Source organism: Oncorhynchus gorbuscha, linkage group LG09 (assembly GCF_021184085.1).
Source record: "Oncorhynchus gorbuscha isolate QuinsamMale2020 ecotype Even-year linkage group LG09, OgorEven_v1.0, whole genome shotgun sequence".
NCBI lineage: Eukaryota > Metazoa > Chordata > Actinopteri > Salmoniformes > Salmonidae > Oncorhynchus > Oncorhynchus gorbuscha.
Window position 1 is genome coordinate 52,545,535 of NC_060181.1, and position 23,384 is coordinate 52,568,918.

At 42.6% G+C, this 23,384-nt stretch overlaps 1 protein-coding gene across 1 annotated transcript in view; it reads left to right on the forward strand.

The window, feature by feature from the left end:
* Positions 1–23,384, forward strand: part of LOC124043747 (striated muscle preferentially expressed protein kinase-like) — a 144,553-nt gene that overhangs the window by 17,226 nt on the left and 103,943 nt on the right. The window contains exon 2 of the mRNA XM_046362671.1: positions 20,553–20,639. Coding sequence (XP_046218627.1) covers positions 20,553–20,639 — 87 coding nt within the window. The remainder of the gene's footprint in view (positions 1–20,552; positions 20,640–23,384) is intronic.

Genomic DNA, 23,384 nt, shown 5'->3' on the forward strand with positions numbered 1-23,384 from the left:
ATTAACATGGGCAAAAGAATGCAGACACTAGACAGAGGTACTCTGCCTAGGAGGTCAGCATCCCAGAGTCGCCTCTCCACTGTTGACATTGAGACTGGTGTTTTGCACTTTTCACTCTGATTTTGGTTTACCATGAAATATCTTTCTGAAACATTATAATAGGCGCACATGTTTACATTGTTACATATTTGTTGAAATACAGAACAATCCAATCTCATTTGGACCAGAATAGCTAGAGAAAAATAGTTTAATAAAATACAGTTTTTCTCAATCACGTACAAGCATTTTTTGGATCAGTTGTTGATTTTCAATACAGTGTACTAAAGACATAGAACTTTGCAAAACAGAATATGCAATTTCAAAATGTATTTGCCTTGTCAAAACATAAATGCATTAATCAAAACTATATTATACACTGGCAAAATTGCAAATACATTTGTGCATATCTGCAAAAAGATTAACACATACATACATTCATCTTCTGTCTAGTCTTGCCTAGATCATTCCCTATATTTTACCTGATTTACTACTGATAAACACATTTACAATTTTGTACAGGAGTACTTACTGATTTCTGAAAACTGTGAACACATTTGCAACCTTTTCTCTTCTGATCAAAACAATGTGTTCATATTTGGTGAACATACACTTTACAGTAAATGTTGTATTCATTGATGACAATTGTATTGAAAGTTTTGCAAAAGTGGTTCTAAAATATGCAATCCAGGTATAAAGGCAAGAATATGATCCAACATTTTGCAAGTGTATTTAAACATTTGATCATTGTTGTTCTGCTTTAGGCATGTTTATTCACCATTCCAAAAAAGTATTTGAAGCAATTAAGAAAAACTGTGATTTGAAACGTAAAGTAATACATGTTTTGTACAGTACACTTTACTTGAATAGTCCCATCTGTAGATGCTCATCAAACAGGCTATCAGTAACATGTCAACAGCATATCTGTTGACTTGCATCATGTCACTGATAGTCTGTTGGCTCAGTTGGTGAACCATAGCGCTTGAAACATCAGAATCATGAATCCAGCAGGGACCACCCATGTGAAAAATCTATGTATCCATGACTTGGATAAAAGTGTCTGCTAAGTTGCATATTATCGTTTGCTGTTGAGCTACAGATGGACTATCCAAACTAAATGTTGACTCTTTTTCCACTTATTGTCAGTTTTCAAAGAACACATTTTCCATTGTTGTTACATGTTTGTTCACCTTGACACTTGTTTGAGCTTGCCTCTTCCTCGAGAGTTTCCTCTCCTTAGTAGGGACACGCTCAATGTATTTTGGGCATATTTGTGTGCTGTAGCATGGCACTGTTCTCAGTAAGCTAAGCCAGCTCAATATATTGATTCACAGAGTGTAGGAGAGAAATTGGGATCTTAAGCAAGGACATGGGGTGAGCCATGTTTGCAGTCATGCAGCGCTGGCCTAGTATGTTATTGTCACTTCAAATATCTAACAAACATTTTGATAAGGGTGTTTGACGTTTGATATAGTTTTATCTGCTCAAATTGTGGATTTATTGTTTGCAAACCAGAATGGAGAGTCACTGTAGCCTACATATCTAACCCTTACAAAAAAAATATACAAACAAATCACATGTGAAAAATGTCACATGTAAAAACAATGTGTTGAAATTTTCCCGCCTGTGATATTTCACATGTACGTTTTATTTGCAATACTAAGAATCTGGTTCTCAACTTCAGAGGTTTTGCTTGATATTAATGGCACAAAAGTAACTCACTCACTAGAGTATTGCACCATATAATAGCACTATTCCTCTATTAAAGGTATTTAAAGCGGCAATCCTTAATTGAAACAGGAACAAAGTGTTCTCTCCTCCACAGTTTCAGTGAAAAGCAGAAGGATTGGGCTGGAGAAATGCAGCCATTCTCAAATCCATAGATTACGCTATGGATGCAAGGACTGACCATCCATAATATCAAAATTATAGTTTTAACCATGTTTTTAGTGGTTGTTTACATGGAGTTTGTTTATATTTTGGGTTCTGATGTGGTACAACAGTTGAAATAAGCTCATGGTGTATTTATACTTTATATTATTAAAGAATCAATAAGTACGTAACATTAATTTACAAGTTAAAAAGAAAATGGATGTAGCAACCAAGGCTTGCCCTTTTAATTAACAGGCAGTGACTATACTACAGAACTGGAGTAAGTCGCCATTTGATCGTGATTCATTAACCTGCACCCCCCCAAAACAAAATCACGGTTGTAATTGCAAGTTCACATGTGAAAAACAATCACACGTGTGGAGTTTTCTTACATGTGAAACTGCATATCAGATTTTAATATGTGAAACAGCAAAAATATATTATTCTCATCACGTGAAAAGGTGAACTCTTTGAACATGTAAACTATAAATGTAGTACTTGTGGAAATATGTTTTCGATTAAATTTAAGCTCAACATTTGTTGAAAACAGCAATTTCACATGTGAAAATGCGCTTTCACATGTGAGAATGCGATTTCACATGTGAATCTGCAAATTTGACGAAAATATAGCCCTCAGCTTGTTTGATGTCACATTCAGTTGTTCATCAGGGATGCAGAGTAGTGAGGAGGGTCCTGACTAGAATCCTCTCTTCAATGCTTATCTTTTCTCTACTTGCACACAACATTGCCTTATTAAGCCTTAAAAGAAAACACGGAAAGAAAAGTCGACCTACGCTTCTTCACGGCACTATTTTCAGGGGACGCTGATTCACACCCACTGCTGCCTCTCTGCCTCTCCTTTCTCGTTCTCTCTGCAGTGAGAGACACGCATGGGGGGGAATGCGCCCGCTGTCTCTGGCTACTGTTGTGAGACGCAGATTATTCTCTCTGAAAAGCTAATAGTATTTGATGCTCTTCTGCCTGTCGACACAACAATCTGTGCTTTACAGAAATTGCATTCCTTTACTGATCCACATTGACTCTCAGGAGGATCAGGGAGTGATAATGATAATCGTTGTAATGATTATGTAATAAACCAGCACGTTGGAAAATTAAATTGTTGAATAACAGATTCCATTTTTTGGAGCTCAGTTCTTGCAAGTTGATTGTCGGAGTACGATTAAAAAAAATCAGTATCTTAGTGAAGAGGATCTCCTTTTTCTGCACACATTATAATACTCAGACCCAACCAGAAAAAAATTGTCAAACAAAGACCCAAGGCAGGCATGAAGAAAACCAGGTCAAAGAAATTCCTCCAGGTGAGTTCAAACTGTTCTGAAAGAATCTGACATAGTGATTTCGCTCTACGCATTACCATTTTTAGTCGAATAAAAATGGCATTTGTATGTTGTCATGTAGGTTAATGTCATATCGCGGCATGCTAATTGATGAGTAGGACTTGATCTACACACTAATTCATGATTATATATGATTGCATGATTTACAATGATTTATCTAAATGTGTTAGTGATGAGCATTACACCCTTACCAATGCCTTCGAAAAGTATTCAGACCAGTTGACTTTTTCCACATTTTGTTATGTTACAGCCTTATTTCTAAAATGGATGATATATATAATAATAACGAAGCTAAAAAAATGTTGTTGTAATTTTAGCAAATGTATTACAAATAAAAAATAGAAATAGCTTATTTACACAAGTATTCAGAACCTTTGGTATGAGTCTCGAAATTGAGCTCAGGTGCATCTTGTTTCCATTGATCCTCCTTGAGATGGTATGTACGAAAGGCATATATCAGTCTATGTAACGTCCCACAGTTGACAGTACATGTCAGAGCGAAAATCAAGCCATGAGATCAAAGGAATTGTCTGTAGAGCTCTGAGACAGGATTGTGTCGAGGCACAGATCTGGGGAAGGTGCCTTTGTCAGGGAGGTGACCAAGAACCTGATGGTCACTTTGACAGAGCTCCAGAGTTCCTCTGTGGAGATTGGAGAACTTTCCAGAAGGACAACCATCTGTGCAGCACTCCACCGATCAGGCCTTTCTGGTAGGGTGGCCAGACGGAAGCCACTCCTCAATAAAAGGCACATGACAGCCCACTTGGAGATTGCCAAAATGCACCTAAAGACACTCAGACCATGAGAAATAGGATTATCTGGTCTGATGTAACCAATAATTAACTCTTTGGCCTGAATGCCAAGCATCACGTCTGGAGGAAACCTGGCACCATCCCTATGGTGAAGCATGGTGGTGGCAGCATCATGCTGTGGGAATGTTTTTCAGCTGCAGGGACTGGGAGAAGGACTGGGAGAGGCAAAGATGAACAAAGTACAGAAAGATCCTGGATGAAAACCTGCTCTAGAGCGCTCAGGACCTCAAAGTGGGGCGAAGGTGAAGATAGCTGTGCAGCAACGCTCCCCATCTAAACTGACAGAGCCTGAGAGGATCTGCGTTGAAGAAAAGGAGCAACTCACCAAATACAGATGTGCCATGCGTGTAGCTTTATACCCAAGAAGACTCGAAGCTGTAATAGCTGCCAAAGTTGCAAAGAACTTTGAAAAGGGTCTGAATACTTATGTCAATGTGTTATATATATATATTATATATATATATATATATATATATATATATATATATATATATATATATATATATATATATATATATATATATATATTTGCTTTGTCCTTACGGAGTATTGTGTGTCGATTTAAGAGTCTATTTTTGTTGCCATTTCAGAATAAGGCTGTAAAAAAAGTGGAAAAAGTCAAGGGCTCTGAATACTTTTTGAAGGCACTATAGGCAGTTGGCAATACATTTCTAGGTTCAGATGACATGGAGACGATAAGAGGTTGTCAGTTTGATCCACTTGCAGGGATTATTATTCTCACAATCTGGCAATGTTCTTATTCACAGAGGACCTATTTTGAGGGCAGAGATAATCAAAAAATGTTTTAAATTTAATTTCCTGCAATTCTACACATTTTGCCATTGAGCCCAGAGAACATTCAGCAATTTTATAGAAAATGTAATGCAATTTTACTCATTTTGCCATGGGGCAGAGAGAAATCTCTGACCTACAGTACATTTTTAGATTGGTAGTTAGTCTAGCCAGCTATCTAAATGTGTAGTAATCATAGCCGAATACTGACCGGACACGCAGGACACATGCCCTGGGGCCCTGACCTCCAGGGTGCCCCCATTGACTTTGTTAGTCATTCTCACTCAGATATCATATTAACATGACATACAGTTAAAGCCCTGACCTCAATCCTATAGAACATGTTTTTGGCAGAATTGAAAAAGCTTGTGCAAGCAAGGAGGCCTACAAACCTGTCTCAGGAATGGGCCAAAGTTCACCTAACTAATTTGGCAAAGGACCTAACTGTCAACAAGTTGAATGACTGACATAACAAGAGAAACTGCTGATGCACAAACAAATTTCGAAACTGCACCTCGTATTCTACTATTCTCAATACTAAGTTGAGACCCCGAAGGAGTTCTTAAATTTATATTTTAGGGTCGACCCCCTAGTGGCCAGGAGCCCTAACTGGGCGCTTATGTCGCTTATGCCTGGAGCTGGCCCCGATATGACCATTGTTTACTTTCCACAATCTCAGGAATGTAGTATTATCTTCTTTCATAAGTTCTCTATCTAATACATGCTAGATAAGAATGAAGAGGGTGGATAATGTAACCTATTGATCAGGTACTATAGCAGCCTAAACTTCAACTTCTGAGAAGGTTGTTTTATTGCCCTTCTCTCTCATGACTTGCTGTGTGTGAGGACTAAAATGACCAGTCAAGTATGTTGGCCCTATGTTGGCAGGTCACTCTGTATGTCTGTAATTTTGGAAAATGTAACAGGAGCCCTTAGCTGCGCTTCTCGCTTCTGGAAGCATGTTCCAGAGTGTCCCGGGACAGCAGAGTGGTCATGATAGCTCTGCGTCATTAAAGCCTGCTGGCACTGTCGTCATATCCCCCAGACTTTCTATTCAACAGCTGTAGGCTACAATCGCTGCCGACCTCTCTAAAAAGTTCCCCTTAGCCATCCTGGGAGAAAACATATTACTCTCCGCTCGCTCGCTCACTCACTCACTAATCTCTCACATGTTGCATCATACAGCACCAAAAATGCATATGAGCAAAGGAAATGATATTATCCCTCTTATTATATAATTATAACAGCAAAACATTTACTGTATTATATTTATGCATTCTAATACTGTTTAACATGGCATTAAATCACTTTTTGTTTCTCCTTTCAGAAAACTGGTAACTCAAAGCAGCCATTTGGATCATCCACTCATGGTGTGTTCGGAGTTAGCAATAACAGGTTACTAGAACACATTACCTATGGAAGCTACAGGTAACTGCCAAAATAATGGAAACACTTGATTAAATGAGGGATACAAAGTATATTGAAATCAGATGCTTCCACACAGGTGTGATTCCTGAGAGATTTAAGCAATTAACATCCCATCATGCTTAGGGTCAAGTATAAAAATGCTGGGCAGGCCATTATTTTGGCTATGCCACCATAGGATGACAATGCCCCCATCCACAGGGCACGAATGGTCACTGAATTATTTGATGAGCATGAAAACAATGTAAACCATATGCATTGGCTGCCTCAGTCACCATATATCAACCCAAATGAACCCTTTTGGGAGATTCTGGAGTGGTGCCCGAGAGAGCGTTTTCCACCACCTTCAACAAAAAGCGATTTAACTTATTATATAAATTGCACCTATTTTTTTACGTATCGTCAATCAGAACTATAGTATAGTATAATTATGTTGATTCTGTTAATTCTGTTGTAAGCTAATTAATCTCATACTCAAATCAAGTCTAACCAATCAGATGAACATCAAACGAGCATCTAATCCTCCCATGTTGAGGTGGAGAACATCTCATGAGAGCTGCTGGGTTACCGATGACTCAGTGGAGTCTGATCTATTCTGAGCTGTAACCATGTCTTGGTGTGGTGGAGCTGTATGTTGAGAGTGTTTGGTAGTCTGAACTCAGTGGTGCTGTAGAGATGTTCAGGTGGTGAAATGATGATGCAGTTGAGTACAGCTTAGCTGAAGGTTATGTTCAGTGAGTGGTTGTGTTCTGAGTTCTACTCTTTGGCTGTGAGCCACAAAACATTTTGCAACCTACAATGAAGTCATGTCCAATGTTTCACTCTGTCTTGCATGAAGCAGTTTTAATCACTGCTCTTTAACTCTTAGCTCAAATTCAGAATGCTTTTCTTGTTTGAATAGACAAGAAGAAGTATGATTCACTCATGTTATCCAAACTGACTCAACCGATTCACAATAATTAATTGCTCCAAAATAATGATTTCAAAGTTTTCCGTGCATCCTTTACTGTGTTTGAGGTAAAGAATTACAGCATTGTGTTGAACCGTTTTTCCAACTTCACCTCTCTTCCCTTACAAAAATGTATTTGTGGCAGCAAACTTCTTGCAAGTTTGTGGCAAATTTGCTGCAAAATAAATAGTGTGCCTCAAAATGTTGCCAGAAGTTTGCAAAGGTTGCTTCTAGCGGTGAATCTGTGGTAAACCTTTGGCAACAATAATATCTATTGCCACTAGCGGAAAACAGTTTGCCAAAGTTGTTCCGTGAGTGTCTAACTTATTAATGTAACTTCCTAATAAACGTGAACATTTTATTAGCTAAATGATGCAAAGTATTTTTTTAAACATTTATTTAACCAGGCAAGTCAGTAAAGAACACATTCTTATTTACAATCACAGCCTACCCCGGCCAAACCCTAAGCCGTACAATTCTGGGCCAATTGTGCACCACCCAATGTGTCTCACAATGATAGCCAGTTGTAATACAGCCTGGAATCAAACTAGGGTCTCCACTCGGGAGCATAGGTAGCAATGCAATGTTTTATGGGATAGAGTGAAACACATTTTGTTGATACCAGTTTCAATCTGTCAGTCACTGACCGGCTAGGGTTTAGCTAGCTAACGTTAGCTATCATATTTGTTGCAAAAATACAGATGGAGGTCACGTGTGCTCCCTCTCCGGCCTCTAGGGCACGAGGATGCTCGTTATAGCGCACACCTGTCACCATCGTTACGTGCACCTGCGCGTCGTCAGACTTACCTGGACTCACCGAAGTGAAGCATTAGTTTGTTTGTTTTTTTCGGTGGGAATGACGTTGGGTGCAGGAGCTGCTACAGGCTCTCATACCTCAAACAGATCACCAGGCTCCCTTGCCTCAGCCGGATTGCCAGGCTCCCCTGCTATAGCCAGTTCGTCGGGCTTTCATGCCTTCACTGGATCGCCAGGCTCCCTTGTTTCCACCGGCTCATCAGGATCTCATGCCTCAGCCGGATCGCCAGGCTCCCCTAACTCAGCGGGTCTGTCAGGTTCCCGCACCCTAGCCGGTGACAGGTTCCCACGCATCAGCAGGGGTGACCGGTCCGCTCCTGATCCCGGGATCGTCCCTTTGGTTGGCGTTCTGCGGCTGGAGCCGTACACGCCGGGGAGGGGGTACCTTCATGTATGCTCTCTCCGGCGCTCTAGGTCGCCATGCTCCCGCGTCTCAGCCAGACTGACAGGTACCCCTGCGCCTTAGCAGAGGTGACCGGTCCACTCCTGATCTATGGGATCGTAATTTTGGTCGGCGTCATGCGCCTGGAGCCGCGTGTCGGGGAGGGGGTACTGTCACGTGTGCTCCCTCTCCGACCTCTAGGTCACCAGGCTGCTCGTTATGGTGCACACCTGTCACCATCGTTACGTGCACCTGCACATCGTCAGACTCACCTGGACTCCATAACTTCCCTGATTACCTTCCCTATATATGTCACTTCCTTTCATGTCTGTGTGCTGTTAGTGATTCTTATTTTGTATTATGCTCCGTTTATTTAATTTAAACACTTACTCCATGAACTTGCTTCCCGACTCTCAGTGCACATCGTTACAATGGAGGCCTTCAATCAAACTGAGGGCAGAGAAATAAGTGCGCCCCAGACAGGTCAAAGTTTTTTGTATGCATGCGATGTAAGTTACATTAAAAAAATGCTGGGTTGTTTGGATGACCCAATTGCTGGGTTGCATGCATTAGGTCAATAGTTGGGTTGTTGGTACTGGGTTATGGTTGGATTATGGATATTTGATCCAGCCAGCAGCTTAATTCTCCCGCCACGAGCTCGTGAAGTCCACTAGAACGTGAGCAAGTGTCGAGATGTGGCAAGCTACAAGTCTTCTAGTTCTAGTGCGACTGAGTGACTGACTGAGTGGAAAACGGCTTACAATGTTTTGTGTTTTGGCTGACTGAAAACAGTGAAAATGGGAAGTAACAAACGTTACGAATCATGAATGTGATGGTCATTCAGGTTAAATAGGTTGTCCTATCACAATTAGATAGATAGCTAATGTTAGCTTGAGTGTTAGATAGCGACCATTAACTAGCTAGTTAGCCATTTTCAATTGTAATATCTCTGGCTGTGGAAGCTAACGTTAGCCTGTGTTGTCGCTGAATATAGCTAAATATACATTTGTTTGTTGACCTAGCTAACTATGCCAGTGTCTGTAATGGTAGCTAGCTAGCTACCTAATCTAGCTAAGTCTGACACGTCTTCTGGACAGTCTCAGACACTGATTCACTTGTTAGCTAAGTTAGCTGGCTAGCTAGCTAAATTACCATAGCTAGATTTGACTTATTCTCCATCTGTTAATTTAACAAAGCGGTTTGGCAGGATTATTTTATGCTTGCATGCTGATTGAGTTATCTAGCGTTACTGTACTTACTGGTTTTCAATGGTTTATGACAGTGGCAGCTTTATTCGGACTTTGAGGAGGATGGATGCAAATTCTGTTAGCTAACTACATCTGATGTAGCCCAGTTAGTATAGCTAGGTAGCTAACCATTAAAAACATATATATGTATATTTCCGTACTTAAATGCAAAGGTCTAAGACAATGGACAACTTTGTAAAGGATACGCTGAATGAGTGGAACCTGGCTTCTTTGATTCGAAAGTTTGAGGATAAGTAAAACGGATTCCTTTTTGAGAGTGGGGGCAGAGCTTTTGGGGGGTGGGGGATTTTCACTGACCCTGTGTTAAACAGCATCTAGGTCTTCCACATTGCCATCGATAACCAATATTACAACTTTAATGGAAACTTGAAAGACTTAAATACATCTTAGTTCAACTACATACAACTACATTCAATACTGCCTTGCACACTCTTGCCTGCATTTCAACCAACTCTATAAGGCTATAAGCAAAGAAGAAAATGCTCACCCAGAAGTGGCGCTCTTAGTGGCCGGGTACTTTAATGCAGGGAAACTTAAATCAGTTTTACCAAATTTTAACCAGCATGTTACATGTGCAACCAGGGGAATAACAATCCTAGACCACCTTTACTTCACACACAGAGATGCATACAAAGCTCTCCCCCTGCCCTCCATTTGGCAAATCTGACCATAATTCTATCCTCCTGATTCCTGCTTACAAGAAAAAACTAAAGCAGGAAGTACCAGTGACTCGATTAATACGGATGCCACACTACAGGACTGTTTTGCTAGCACAGAATGGAATATGTTCCGGAATTTATCCAATGGCATTGAGGAATACACCAACTCAGTCATCGGCTTCATCAATAAGTGCATCGATGACGTCATCTCCACAGTGACTGTACGTACATATCCCAACCAGAAGCTATGGATTACAGGCAACATCTGCATCACGCTAAAGGCTAGAGCTGCCGCTTTCAAGGAAGATGGATGACTGTGTGATAACGCTCCCGGTAGCCGACGTAAACAGTACCTTTAAACAGGTCAACATTCACAAAGCCGCTGGGCCAGACGGATTACCAGGACTTGTACTCAAAGCATCCACGGACCAACTGTCAAGTGTCTTCACTGCCATTTTCAACCTCTCCCTGACTGAGTCTGTAATACCTATGTTTCAAGCAGACCACCTGGAAGCAAAGGTAACCTGCCTAAATTATTACCGCCCTGTTGCACTCACGTCTGTAGCCATGAAGTGCTTTGAAAGGCTGGTCATGGCTCACATCAACAGCATCCTCCCGGACACCCTAGACCCACTCCAATTCACATACCGGCCCAACAGATCCACAGATGATGAAATCTCAATCACACTCTACACTGCCCTTTCCCACCTGGACAAAAGGAACACCTACCTGTATATGAGAATGCTGTTCATTGACTATAGCTCAGCGTTCAACACCATAGTGCCCACGAAGCTCATCACTAAGCTAAGGACTTTAGGACTAAACACCTCCCTCTGCAACTGCATCCTGGACTTCCTGAGAGGCCGCACTCAGGTGGCGAGGGTAGTCAACAACACATCTGCCACGTTGATCCTTAAAACCGGGGCCCTTCAGGGGTGTGTCCCCTCCTATATTCCCTGTTCACCCTCGACTGTGTGGCCAAACACGACTCAAACACCATCATTTAAGTTTTGCTGAAGACAAGACAGTGGTAAGCCTGATCACCGACAACGATGAGACGTCCTATATGGAGTAGGTCAGAGACCCGGCAGTGTGGTGCCAGGACAACAACCTCTCCCTCACTGTGAGCAAGACTAAGAAGATGATCGTGGACTACAGGAAAAGGAGGGCCGAACAGGCCCCCATTAACATCAACAGGGCTGGAATGGAGCAGGTCAAATGTTTCAAGCTCCTTAGTGTCCACATGACCAAACTATCATGGTCCAAACATACCAAGACAGTCATGAAGAGGGCACGACAAAACCTTTTCATCCTCAGGAGACTAAAAAGATTTGGCATGGGTCCTCAGATCTTAAAGGTTCTACAGCTGCACCATTTAGAGCATCCTGACCGTTTGCATCACCGCCTGGTATGGCAACTGCTCGGCTTCTGACTGTAAGGCGCTATAGACGGTAGTGCGAACGGCCCAGTACATGGGGCCAAGCTTCCTGCCATCCAGGACCTATATCATAGGCGGAGTCAGAGGAAAGCCCATACAATTGTCAGATACTCCAGTCACCCAAGTTATGGACTGTTTTCTCTGCTACCGCACGGCAAGCGGCACCGGAGCACCAAGTCTAGGACCAAGCGGCTCCTCCACTGCTTCTACCCCCAAGACATTAGACAGCTGAACAATCCATAAAATCGCCGCTGGACAATTTACATTGACCCCCCCTCTCCCTTTTGTACACTGCTGCTATTCGCTGTTTGTTTGTTACCTATGCATAGTCACTTCGCCCCCACCTACATGTACATATTACCTCAACTAGCCTGTACCCCGGCACACTGACTTAGTTCCGGTGCCCCCTGTATATAGCCCCTTTATTGTTATTCTTATTGTGTTACTTTTTATTTTAGTAAATATTTTCTTCTTCTTGAACTGCACTGTTGGTTAAGGGCTTGTACGTAAGCATTTCACGGTAAAGTCTACACTTGTTGCATTCGGCGCATGTGACAAATAAAGTTTGATTTGATCTGGCTGATCTAGGGTGTAGCCATTAGTCCAACAGTTGAAAATGAGAGTTTCTATTGGACAAATTCAGGTATGTTTATCCCTGTTTTATACATGTGGTGGGTCTAATCCTGAATGCTAATTGGTTAAAAGTGCATTGCAGCCGGTATCTATTCCACAAGTTACCACCGGCTAAATCTATCTGATGTTAAAATGCCTATTTACACTGTTCCATGTGACTGCGCAATCCATTGTCATATCAACCCGGGAAGGGAAGTTATAAACTTGATCTTTACTATACGTATTATCTCACATTTCTTTTAGATTAACATCTAGTTTTCAACAGCAGAGATTTGTATAGACTTTGCTGTCTGTCTCTCCGACAAATGCAACGTTGTTTCAATATTCAAATTCTATCTTGAACTGTCCCATAGTAATGAACGTGTAGGGTTGGGAGTCGGGACAAGAGAGGGGGGCAGGCAGCGTTTCTCAGCCAGTATAAATCATGAATCAGCTTGCACAATTTTTATGGATATATACAAAGAAATGGCAATTGAATAAAGGTAAAAATGAAACACAGTGCAGCTACTTTGCAGTCTTTCCAGCTTCAGTTTGATGCGATTGTGTTAGCTGTGTTGTTGACTAGCTCTTCTAAAACAACAGTGTCCTAACGAGAGAGCACATTTTCCATGCCAGGCAAAATCGTGCCTCATTAGCTCATTGTTATGGATGTATCCAAATAAATGTCACTAGAAAACAGCTTAAACAAATGCAGCTACTGTTGTTATTCTGGCTACACTGTTTGAAGTGATTGTAAGTTAGATGTAGTTGGCTAGCTAGCAAGCAAGGGACAAGAATGTTGCCAGCCAGTATGGCATATGGAACATGTAGAACGAACGACTGGGTCGTGTCTCTGGCAATTGAACCAACAGAACGAGCGACCAACCGGCTTGGGTAGAAACCCTAGATTTGTTTCTGGAGTAAATCTTGTGGAAGGATGAAATAGTATGAATAAATTATCACTCCCTGCAGATTTCCCAGCAGGAAGCTAGGGGTTTGAACCGATTAACTGCAGGTAATCAGCCTGCCTTTCTACCCTGAAGCTACTGCCTCCCCTATTAAATGTTGCTCTTTCCTCACTCCCTTTCCTTTGTTCAACAATTTGACCTGGCTTATCAACCCTTCCCTCCTCAAAGTATGTAGTTCATAAATGTGGATGAAACTATCGCTTAAAAGCTCCCTCCTAGCGGTTAAGTGCTTTAGGCCAGTAACCAAAAGGTCGCTGGTTCAAATCCCAGAGCCAGCAAGGTGGAAAAATCTGCTGTTCTGACCTTCACGACAGTTAACCCCCCAACAACTGCTCCCCGGGTGCTGTTGATGTCAATTTAAGGCAGCCCCTCCCACCTCTGATTCAGATGGGTTGGGTTTGTCACACCCTGATCTGTTTCACCTGTTTTTGCACTTGTCTCCACCCCCTCCAGGTGTCACTCATCTTCTCCATTATCCCCAGTGTATTTATGCGTATGTGTAAATGTGTATTTAGTCCTCTGTCTGTTGCCAGATCATTTTGTGGTCAAGCCTTACCAACGTTTCCCCTTGCGCCTGTATTTTTCTAATTCCTGTTTTCTAGTTTCCCGGTTTTGACCATTCATTTACACGCTTTGAGTATTCTGTAAACACCACCTTTTTTATACACAAGGGGAGGTCCTTGGCGGACACACATGAACACATAGGACTGTGGACACACCCAGCGACACACCAAGCTTGAGCAGTAGCATGGTCTTGCCAGGTATACTGTATGTTGAAATGTGTGTATTTTGTTAACAGATTGTTAAAAGGAAATTATAATTAATTTATTACTTTCCTTTCCAGTCCTCATATTCTAAAATGTAATGATTTCCATCTAAGAGGTTGGGACCAATATGCTTGAGTAACTGCACCAGGCAGAGGTGACCAGACCCTACCCATTTGTGTGGGTGCTTGGGGACTGATCACAGGTGTTTACAGTTATTAGTGGACAGGCACTGGAGCAAGGTACATCGCTTGGGAGACTGGATGTGTGCTTCAAGTCCTATTATGTGTTTGATATCAACTTTACCAGACTGTGTGCTCCAGCATGGTAAGTACTACAGACCAGTGTATCAGCTGTCAGGAACAGAATCCCTGCAGTAAGACTGTTGCGAGCATGTCTTTTGATCATGCTTAGTCCATGTCCTTAGTAGAGTGACCTTCAAAATGTAATTTTGTACACCTGTTCTCTGTGTAACATTGTTTTGACTCAACCCAAATGTAGACCATTATTGTATGGCAAAACAGCAGGATGTGTGTGTGCTGTCACCTAAAATAGCTGAAGTGTGTTAGTGAATATGCTAATCTATTGATTAGCTCTGGCACTGTCTGATAGGCAGATCTGTGTGCGTAACACTTAAGACAGTCTCACGGATGCATGCTTTGTTTTTCTTCGGATTGCAATCCAAGCGTGCACATGAAGTTCAGTTGAGGCTTTAGTCTGTTTGGTTAATGAAATAATATAAATCAATTTTAATAATCAATCCTAGCTTTGTTTCAATTTGCTATTGTTTTTAAAATATATATTCTTGTGCGTTGTGGACAATTCTCTGCTGTGATGTATATGTTCTGAAATGCAGGCAATAGAAATAACTATTTGACATTCAACATTGTATCTTGATTATGTGTCGGAAAAGGAGGGAGTGGTATGGTAGAAAAGGTAAATATGTATGTAACATTGAAATTAGGATTACACTGAAAATAACCCAAGGATTACATAAAAAAGTACCCAGCTGCTGGGTCAATCCCTTAACCCAACACTCCGGGTTGTTTTAACCCGGCATTATAGTCTAATTTACCCAGCAGCTGGGTCAAGCGCTCAACCTGAGGCGATGGGTTAGAAGCACAACCCAAACCCGCTGGGTTGAATTAACCCAATGTTGCTTAAATCCAATATTTACCCAGCGCTGGGTTGTTGAAATGACCCAAAATTGGGTTATTTTTAACACAGCATAGTTAATATTGGAAAAATAATATGAATTGCCATATTAGGCATTACTCAATTTCTACCTGCCAAAATAAATAGAAATCAGTATCCTAATTTAGTTTTGGTTTTATGATCGTTTCAGTGCATGCATTCAACAAGCTTTGGACTTCTACAGGGCCGCCATCTTCAACAAGGCAATAGCTCTGGGTTAAATTTTAGTTTTAATTGTTAAAATGTTGTAAATGATCTTTTAAACTTCCATAGAATAATTGCAAGATGGTTTTCTAATGATTAATTAGCCTTTTAAAATTATAAACTTGGATTAGCTAAAACAACGTGCCATTGGAACACAGGAGTGATGGTTGCTGATAATGGGCCTCTGTACGCCTACGTAGATATTCCATAAAGAATCTGCCGTTTCCAGCTACAATTGTCATTTATAGAACATTAGTAATGTCTACACTGTATTTCTGATCAATTTGATGTTATTCTAGTGGACAGAAAATGTGCTTTTCTTTCAAAAATGAGGACATTTCTAAGGATTTTAATTGGATCATCCTGTTGCAGAAGAACCTTCCTACATTGCAGGAAATGTAAAACTTGTAATGTATTTGAGGTTTAAAAAGGATTATGAAGTTTGTCATTCCACTGAAATTTCAGACTTGGTTTTCCCTTACAAAAACATGTATCAACCCCAACAAAACTGTCCATTAAATATAATTCACATTTCCTGTTGCTGTAGGATTGCAAATTGGCTCAAACTAAGATCCTACACCTGTATATAGGGCCGCTTAATTCCTGGAGATTCAAATAAATTCCCTAGTTTTTCCGGAAATCCCAGTTGGAGGATTCCCGGAATCTGGAGTGAATAAAGAGGAAATCTGGTTTCCTACAACCAGGATTTCTAGAAAACCAGGGAATTTATTGAAAGTTCCAGGAATTTTGCAACCCGACCTGGATCCGTGACAATAAAACACACCCCTGAGAGCAAATATTGAATTCTGACCATAGTTTCATTTTGACACCTGATTTGTTTATTTTACCAATAGCTATTTTTTTCTTCTCTATGTCATGTTGGTATTTCCTATTGCTGTGTTTCACAATACACTGCTCAAAAAAATAAAGGGAACATTAAAATAACACATCCTAGATCTGAATGAATGAAATATTCTTATTAAATATTTTTTTCTTTACATAGTTGAATGTGCTGGCAACAAAATCACACAAAAATGATCAATGGAAATCAAATTTATCAACCTATGGAGGTCTGGATTTGGAGTCACACTCAAAGTGGAAAACCACACTACAGGCTGATCCAACTTTGATGTAATGGCCTTAAAACAAGTCAAAATGAGGCTCAGTAGTGTGTGTGGCCTCCACGTGCCCGTATGACCTCCCTAAAATGCCTGGGCATGCTCCTGATGAGGTGGCGGATGGTCTCCTGAGGGATCTCCTCCCAGACCTGGACTAAAGCATCCGCCAACTCCTGGACAGTCTGTGGTGCAACGTGGCGTTGGTGGATGGGGCGAGACATGATGTCACAGATGTGCTCAATTGGATTCAGGTCTGGGGAACGGGCGGGCCAGTACATAGCATCAATGCCTTCCTCTTGCAGGAACTGCTGACACACTCCAGCAACATAAGGTCTAGGATTGTCTTGCATTAGGAGGAACCCAGGGCCAACCGCACCAGCATATGGTCTCACAAGTGGTCTGAGGATCTCATCTCGGTACCTAATGGCAGCCAGGCTACCTCTGGCGAGCACATGGAGGGCTGTGCGGCCCCCCAAAGAAATGCCACCCCACACCATGACTGACCCACCGCCAAACCGGTCATGCTGGAGGATGTTGCAGGCAGCAGAACGTTCTTCACGGCGTCTCCAGACTCTGTCACATCTGTCACATGTGCTCAGTGTGAACCTGCTTTCATCTGTGAAGAGCACAGGGCGCCAGTGGCGGATTTGCCAATCTTGGTGTTCTCTGGCAAATGCCAAACGTCCTGCACGGTGTTGGGCTGTAAGCACAACCCCCACCTGTGGACGTCGGGCCCTCATACCACCCTCATGGAGTCTGTTTCTGACCGTTTGAGCAGACACATGCACATTTGTGGCCTGCTGGAGGTCATTTTTCAGGGCTCTGGCAGTGCTCCTCCTGCTCCTCCTTGCACAAAGGCGGAGGTAGCGGTCCTGCTGCTGGGTTGTTGCCCTACTACGGCCTCCTCCACATCTCCTGATGCACTGGCCTCCTGGTAGCGCCTCCATGCTCTGGACACTATGCCGACAGACACAGCAAACCTTCTTGCCACAGCTCGCATTAATGTTCCATCCTGGATGAGCTGCACTACCTGAGCCACTTGTGTGGGTTGTAGACTCTGTCTCATGCTACCACTAGAGTGAAAGCACCGACCAGCATTCAAACGTGACCAAAACATCAGCCAGGAAGCATAGGAACTGAGAAGTGGTCTGTGGTCACCACCTGCAGAACCACTCCTTTATTGGGGGTGTCTTGCTAATTGCCTATAATTGTCTAATACATTTGCACAACAGTATGTGAAATTTATTGTCAATCAGTGTTGCTTCCTAAGTGGACAGTTTGATTTCACAGAAGTGTGATTGACTTGGAGTTACATTGTGTTGTTTAAGTGTTCCCTTTTATATTTTTGAGCAGTGTATATTCCTGGGTGACTTCTCAGGGGGTGCACAATTTTTCCTCAGGTTCAGCGCTAATACACCTGATTCAACTAATCAAGAGCTTAGTGTTTAGTTAAATCAGGTTTGTTAGTTCTGGGCTATAAATGCGTTGAATCATATACAATTGCTAAAGTGAAAATTTGACATGAGTGGAAGTTAAGATTCACCCCTTAGCTGTGAATCAAATCAAATCAAACCAAATTGTATTTGTCACATACACATGGTTAGCAGATGTTAGTGCGAGTGTAGCGAAATGCTTGTGCTTCTAGTTCCGACAATGCAGTAATAACCAACAAGTAATCTAGCTAAAAATTCCAAAACTACTACCTTATAGACACGAGTGTAAGGGGATAAAGAATATGTACATAAAGATATATGAATGAGTGATGGTACAGAGCGGCATAGGCAAGATACAGTAGATGGTATTGAGTGCAGTGTATACATATGAGATGAGTATGTAAACAAAGTGGCATAGTTAAAGTGGCTAGTGATACATGTATTTCATAAGGATGCAGTAGATGATATAGAGTACAGTATATACGTATACATATGAGATGAATAATGTAGGGAACATTATATTAGGTAGCATTGTTTAAAGTGGCTAGTGATATATTTGACATCATTTCCTATCAATTCACATTATTAAAGTGGCTGAAGTTGAGTCAGTGTGTTGGCAGCATCCACTCAATGTTAGTGGTGGCTGTTTAACAGTCTGATGGCCTTGAGATATAAGCTGTTTTTCAGTCTCTCGGTCCCAGCTTTGATGCACCTGTACTGACATAACCTTCTGGATGATAGCGGGGTGAACAGGCAGTGGCTCGGGTGGTTGCTGTCCTTGATGATCTTTATTACATTTACATTTACATTTAAGTCATTTAGCAGACGCTCTTATCCAGAGCGACTTACAAATTGGTGCATTCACCTTATGACATCCAGTGGAACAACCACTTTACAATAGTGCATCTAAATATTTTAAGGGGGGGGGGGGTGAGAAGGATTACTTTATCCTATCCTAGGTATTCCTTAAAGAGGTGGGGTTTCAGGTGTCTCCGGAAGGTGGTGATTGACTCCGCTGTCCTGGCGTCGTGAGGGAGTTTGTTCCACCATTGGGGAGCCAGAGCAGCGAACAGTTTTGACTGAGCTGAGCGGGAACTGTACTTCCTCAGTGGTAGGGAGGCGAGCAGGCCAGAGGTGGATGAACGCAGTGCCCTTATTTGGGTGTAGGGCCTGATCAGAGCCTGGAGGTACTGAGGTGCCGTTCCCCTCACAGCTCCGTAGGCAAGCACCATGGTCTTGTAGCGGATGCGAGCTTCAACTGGAAGCCAGTGGAGAGAGCGGAGGAGCGGGGTGACGTGAGAGAACTTGGGAAGGTTGAACACTAGACGGGCTGCGGCGTTCTGGATGAGTTGTAGGGGTTTAATGGCACAGGCAGGGAGCCCAGCCAACAGCGAGTTGCAGTAATCCAGACGGGAGATGACAAGTGCCTTTATGGCCTTCCTGTGACATCGGGGTGGTGTAGGTGTCCTGGAGGGCAGGTAGTTTGCCCCCGGTGATACGTTGTGCAGACCTCACTACCCTCTGGAGAGCCTTACGGTTGTGGGTGGAGCAGTTGCCGTACCAGGCGGTGATACAGCCCGACAGGATGCTCTTGATTGTGCATCTGTAGAAGTTTGAGTGCTTTTGGTGATAAGCCGAATTTCGTCAGCCTCCTGAGGTTGAAGAGGCGCTGCTGCGCCTTCTTCACGATGCTGTCTGTATGGGTGGACCAATTCAGTTTGTCTGTGATGTGTACGCCGAGGAACTTAAAACTTACTACCCTCTCCACTACTGTTCCACTACTGTTCCATCGATGTGGATAGGGGGGTGTTCCCCCTGCTGTTTCCTGAAGTCCACAATCATCTCCTTAGTTTGGTTGACGTTGAGTGTGAGGTTATTAAAGAAGGATTTGTAAGCCTTGAGACATGGATTGTGTATGTGTGCCATTCATAAGGTGATTAACCTTTGAACAGGTTATGGTAGTAGGTGCCAGGCACACCAGTTTGTGTCAAGAACTGCAAAGCTGCTGGGTTTTTATGCTCAATAGTTTCCCGCGTGTATCAAGAATGGTCTACCACCCATTGGACATCCAGCCAACTTGGCACAACTGTGGGAAGCATTGGAGTCAACATGGGCCAGCATCCCTGTGGAATGCTTTCGACACCTTGTAGAGTCCATGCACCGATGAATTGAGGCTGTTCTGATGGCAAAAGGGGAGTGGATGCAACTCAATATTAGGAAGGTGTTCCTAATGTTTGTTATACTCAGTGTATCATGAGCAATATGTTTGGAACATCAAATACAATTTCAATAAAATCGCAGTATCGAATCGCTTACATATTGAACTGTGAGGATCATGAGAATTTCAAAAGATATCATATTGGCATCTAATTATTGTGATAATGTCGTATCATGAGGCCACATCAGTCCACAGTGATTTGAGTCAAATACCTTTTCCTTCTCCCTCTTTCAGACTCAGAGACCACAGAAGACGAAGGTGGAGACCCAATTGAGACTAAAGAAGGAAGCAGAGGTCTTCAGGACCAGGTTATGCATGCAGGTATGGTGTCTTTTCCAAACATCCCTGTCTCAAATGCACGAAGGATAATGTATGAAACATCAACAGTTTCATGTGTGTAACTGTTACACATTGTCAAATACAGTGCCTTGCAAAAGTATTCACCCCACTTGCCATGTTTCTTATTTTGTTGCATTACAACCTGTAATTTAAATAGATTTTTATTTGGATTTTATGTAAAGGACATACACAAAACAGTCCAAATTGGTGAAGTGAAATGAAAATAAAAACTTATTTCACCCCCCCCCAACAAGTGGTGCGTGCATATGTATTCACCCCCTTTGCTATGAAGCCCCTAAATAAGAACTGGTGCAACCAATTACCTTCAGAAGTCACATTAGTTAAATAAAGTCCACCTTGGTGCAATCTAAGTGTCACATGATTTGTCACATGATCTCAGTATATATATACACCTGTTCTGAAAGTCCCCAGAGTATGCAACACCACTAAGAAAGTGGCACAATGAAGACCAAGGAGCTCTCAAAACAGGTCAGGGACAAAGTTGTGGAGAAGCACAGATCAGGGTTGGGTTATAAAACAATATCCAAAACTTTGACCATCCCACGGAACACCATTAAATACATTAATAAAAAATGTAAAGAATCTGGCACCCCAACAAATCTGCCAAGAGAGGGCCGCCAACCAAAACTCACTGACCAGGCAAGGAGGGCATTAATCAGAGAGGCAACAATGAGATCAAAGATAATCCTGAAGGAGCTGCAAAGCTCCACAGCGGAGATTGGAGTATCTGTCCATAGGACCACTTTAAGCCGTACACTCCACAGAGGTGGGCTTTACAGAAGAGTGGCCATAAAAAAAGCCATTACTTAAAGTGTTCACCAAAAGGCATGGTGGAGACTCCCGAAGCATAAGGAAGAAGGTACTCTAGTCAGATGAGACTTAAATTTAGCTTTTTGGCTATCAAGATAAACGCTATGTCTGGCGCAAACCCAACACCCCATGACCCCGAGAACACCATCCCCACAGTGAAATATGGTGGTGGTGGCAGCATCATGCTGTGGGGATGTTTTTCATTGGCAGGGATTGGAAAACTGGTCAAAATCAAATCAAATAAAATTTTATTTGTCACATACACATGGTTAGCAGATGTTAATGCGAGTGTAGCGAAATGCTTGTGCTTCTAGTTCTGACAATGCAGTGATAACCAACAAGTAATCTAACTAACAATTCCAAACCTACTGTCTTATACACAGTGTAAGGGGATAAAGAATATGTACATAAGGATATATGAATGAGTGATGGTACAGAGCAGCATACAGTAGATGGTATCGAGTACAGTATATACATATGAGATGAGTATGTTGACAAAGTAAACAAAGTGGCATAGTTAAAGTGGCTAGTGATACATGTATTACATAAGGATGCAGTCGATGATGTAGAGTACAGTATATACGTATGCATATGAGATGAATAATGTAGGGTAAGTACATTATATAAGGTAGCATTGTTTAAAGTGGCTGGTGATATATTTACATCATTTCCCATCAATTCCCATTATTAAAGTGGCTGGAGTTGGGTCAGTGTCAATGACAGTGTGTTGGCAGCAGCCACTCAATGTTAGTGGTGGCTGTTTAACAGTCTGATGGCCTTGAGATAGAAGCTGTTTTTCAGTCTCTCGGTCCCAGCTTTGATGAACCTGTACTGACCTCGCCTTCTGGATGATAGCGGGGTGAACAGGCAGTGGTTCGGGTGGTTGATGTCCTTGATGATCTTTATGGCCTTCCTGTAACATCGGGTGGTGTAGGTGACCTGGAGGGCAGGTAGTTTGCCCCCGGTGATGCGTTGTGCAGACCTCACTACCCTCTGGAGAGCCTTACGGTTGAGGGCGGAGCAGTTGCCGTACCAGGCGGTGATACAGCCCGCCAGGATGCTCTCGATTGTGCATCTGTAGAAGTTTGTGAGTGCTTTTGGTGACAAGCCGAATTTCTTCAGCCTCCTGAGGTTGAAGAGGCGCTGCTGCGCCTTCTTCACGACGCTGTCAGTGTGAGTGGACCAATTCAGTTTGTCTGTGATGTGTATGCCGAGGAACTTAAAACTTGCTACCCTCTCCACTACTGTTCCATCGATGTGGATAGGGGGGTGTTCCCTCTGCTGTTTCCTGAAGTCCACAATCATCTCCTTAGTTTTGTTGACGTTGAGTGTGAGGTTATTTTCCTGACACCACACTCCGAGGGCCCTCACCTCCTCCCTGTAGGCCGTCTCGTCGTTGTTGCCAATCAAGCCTACCACTGTTGTGTCGTCCGCAAACTTGATGATTGAGTTGGAGGCGTGCATGGCCACGCAGTCGTGGGTGAACAGAGAGTACAGGAGAGGGCTCAGAACGCACCCTTGTGGGTCCCCCGTGTTGAGGATCAGCGGGGAGGAGATGTTGTTGCCTACCCTCACCACCTGGTGGCGGCCCGTCAGGAAGTCCAGTACCCAGTTGCACAGGGCGGGGTCGAGACCCAGGGTCTCGAGCTTGTTGACGAGCTTGGAGGGTATTATGGTGTTGAATGCCGAGCTGTAATCGATGAACAGCATTCTCACATAGGTATTCCTCTTGTCCAGGTGGGTTAGGGCAGTGTGCAGTGTGGTTGAGATTGCATCGTCTGTGGACCTATTTGGGCGGTAAGCAAATTGGAGTGGGTCTAGGGTGTCAGGTAGGGTGGAGGTGATATGGTCCTTGACTAGTCTCTCAAAGCACTTCATGATGACGGAAGTGAGTGC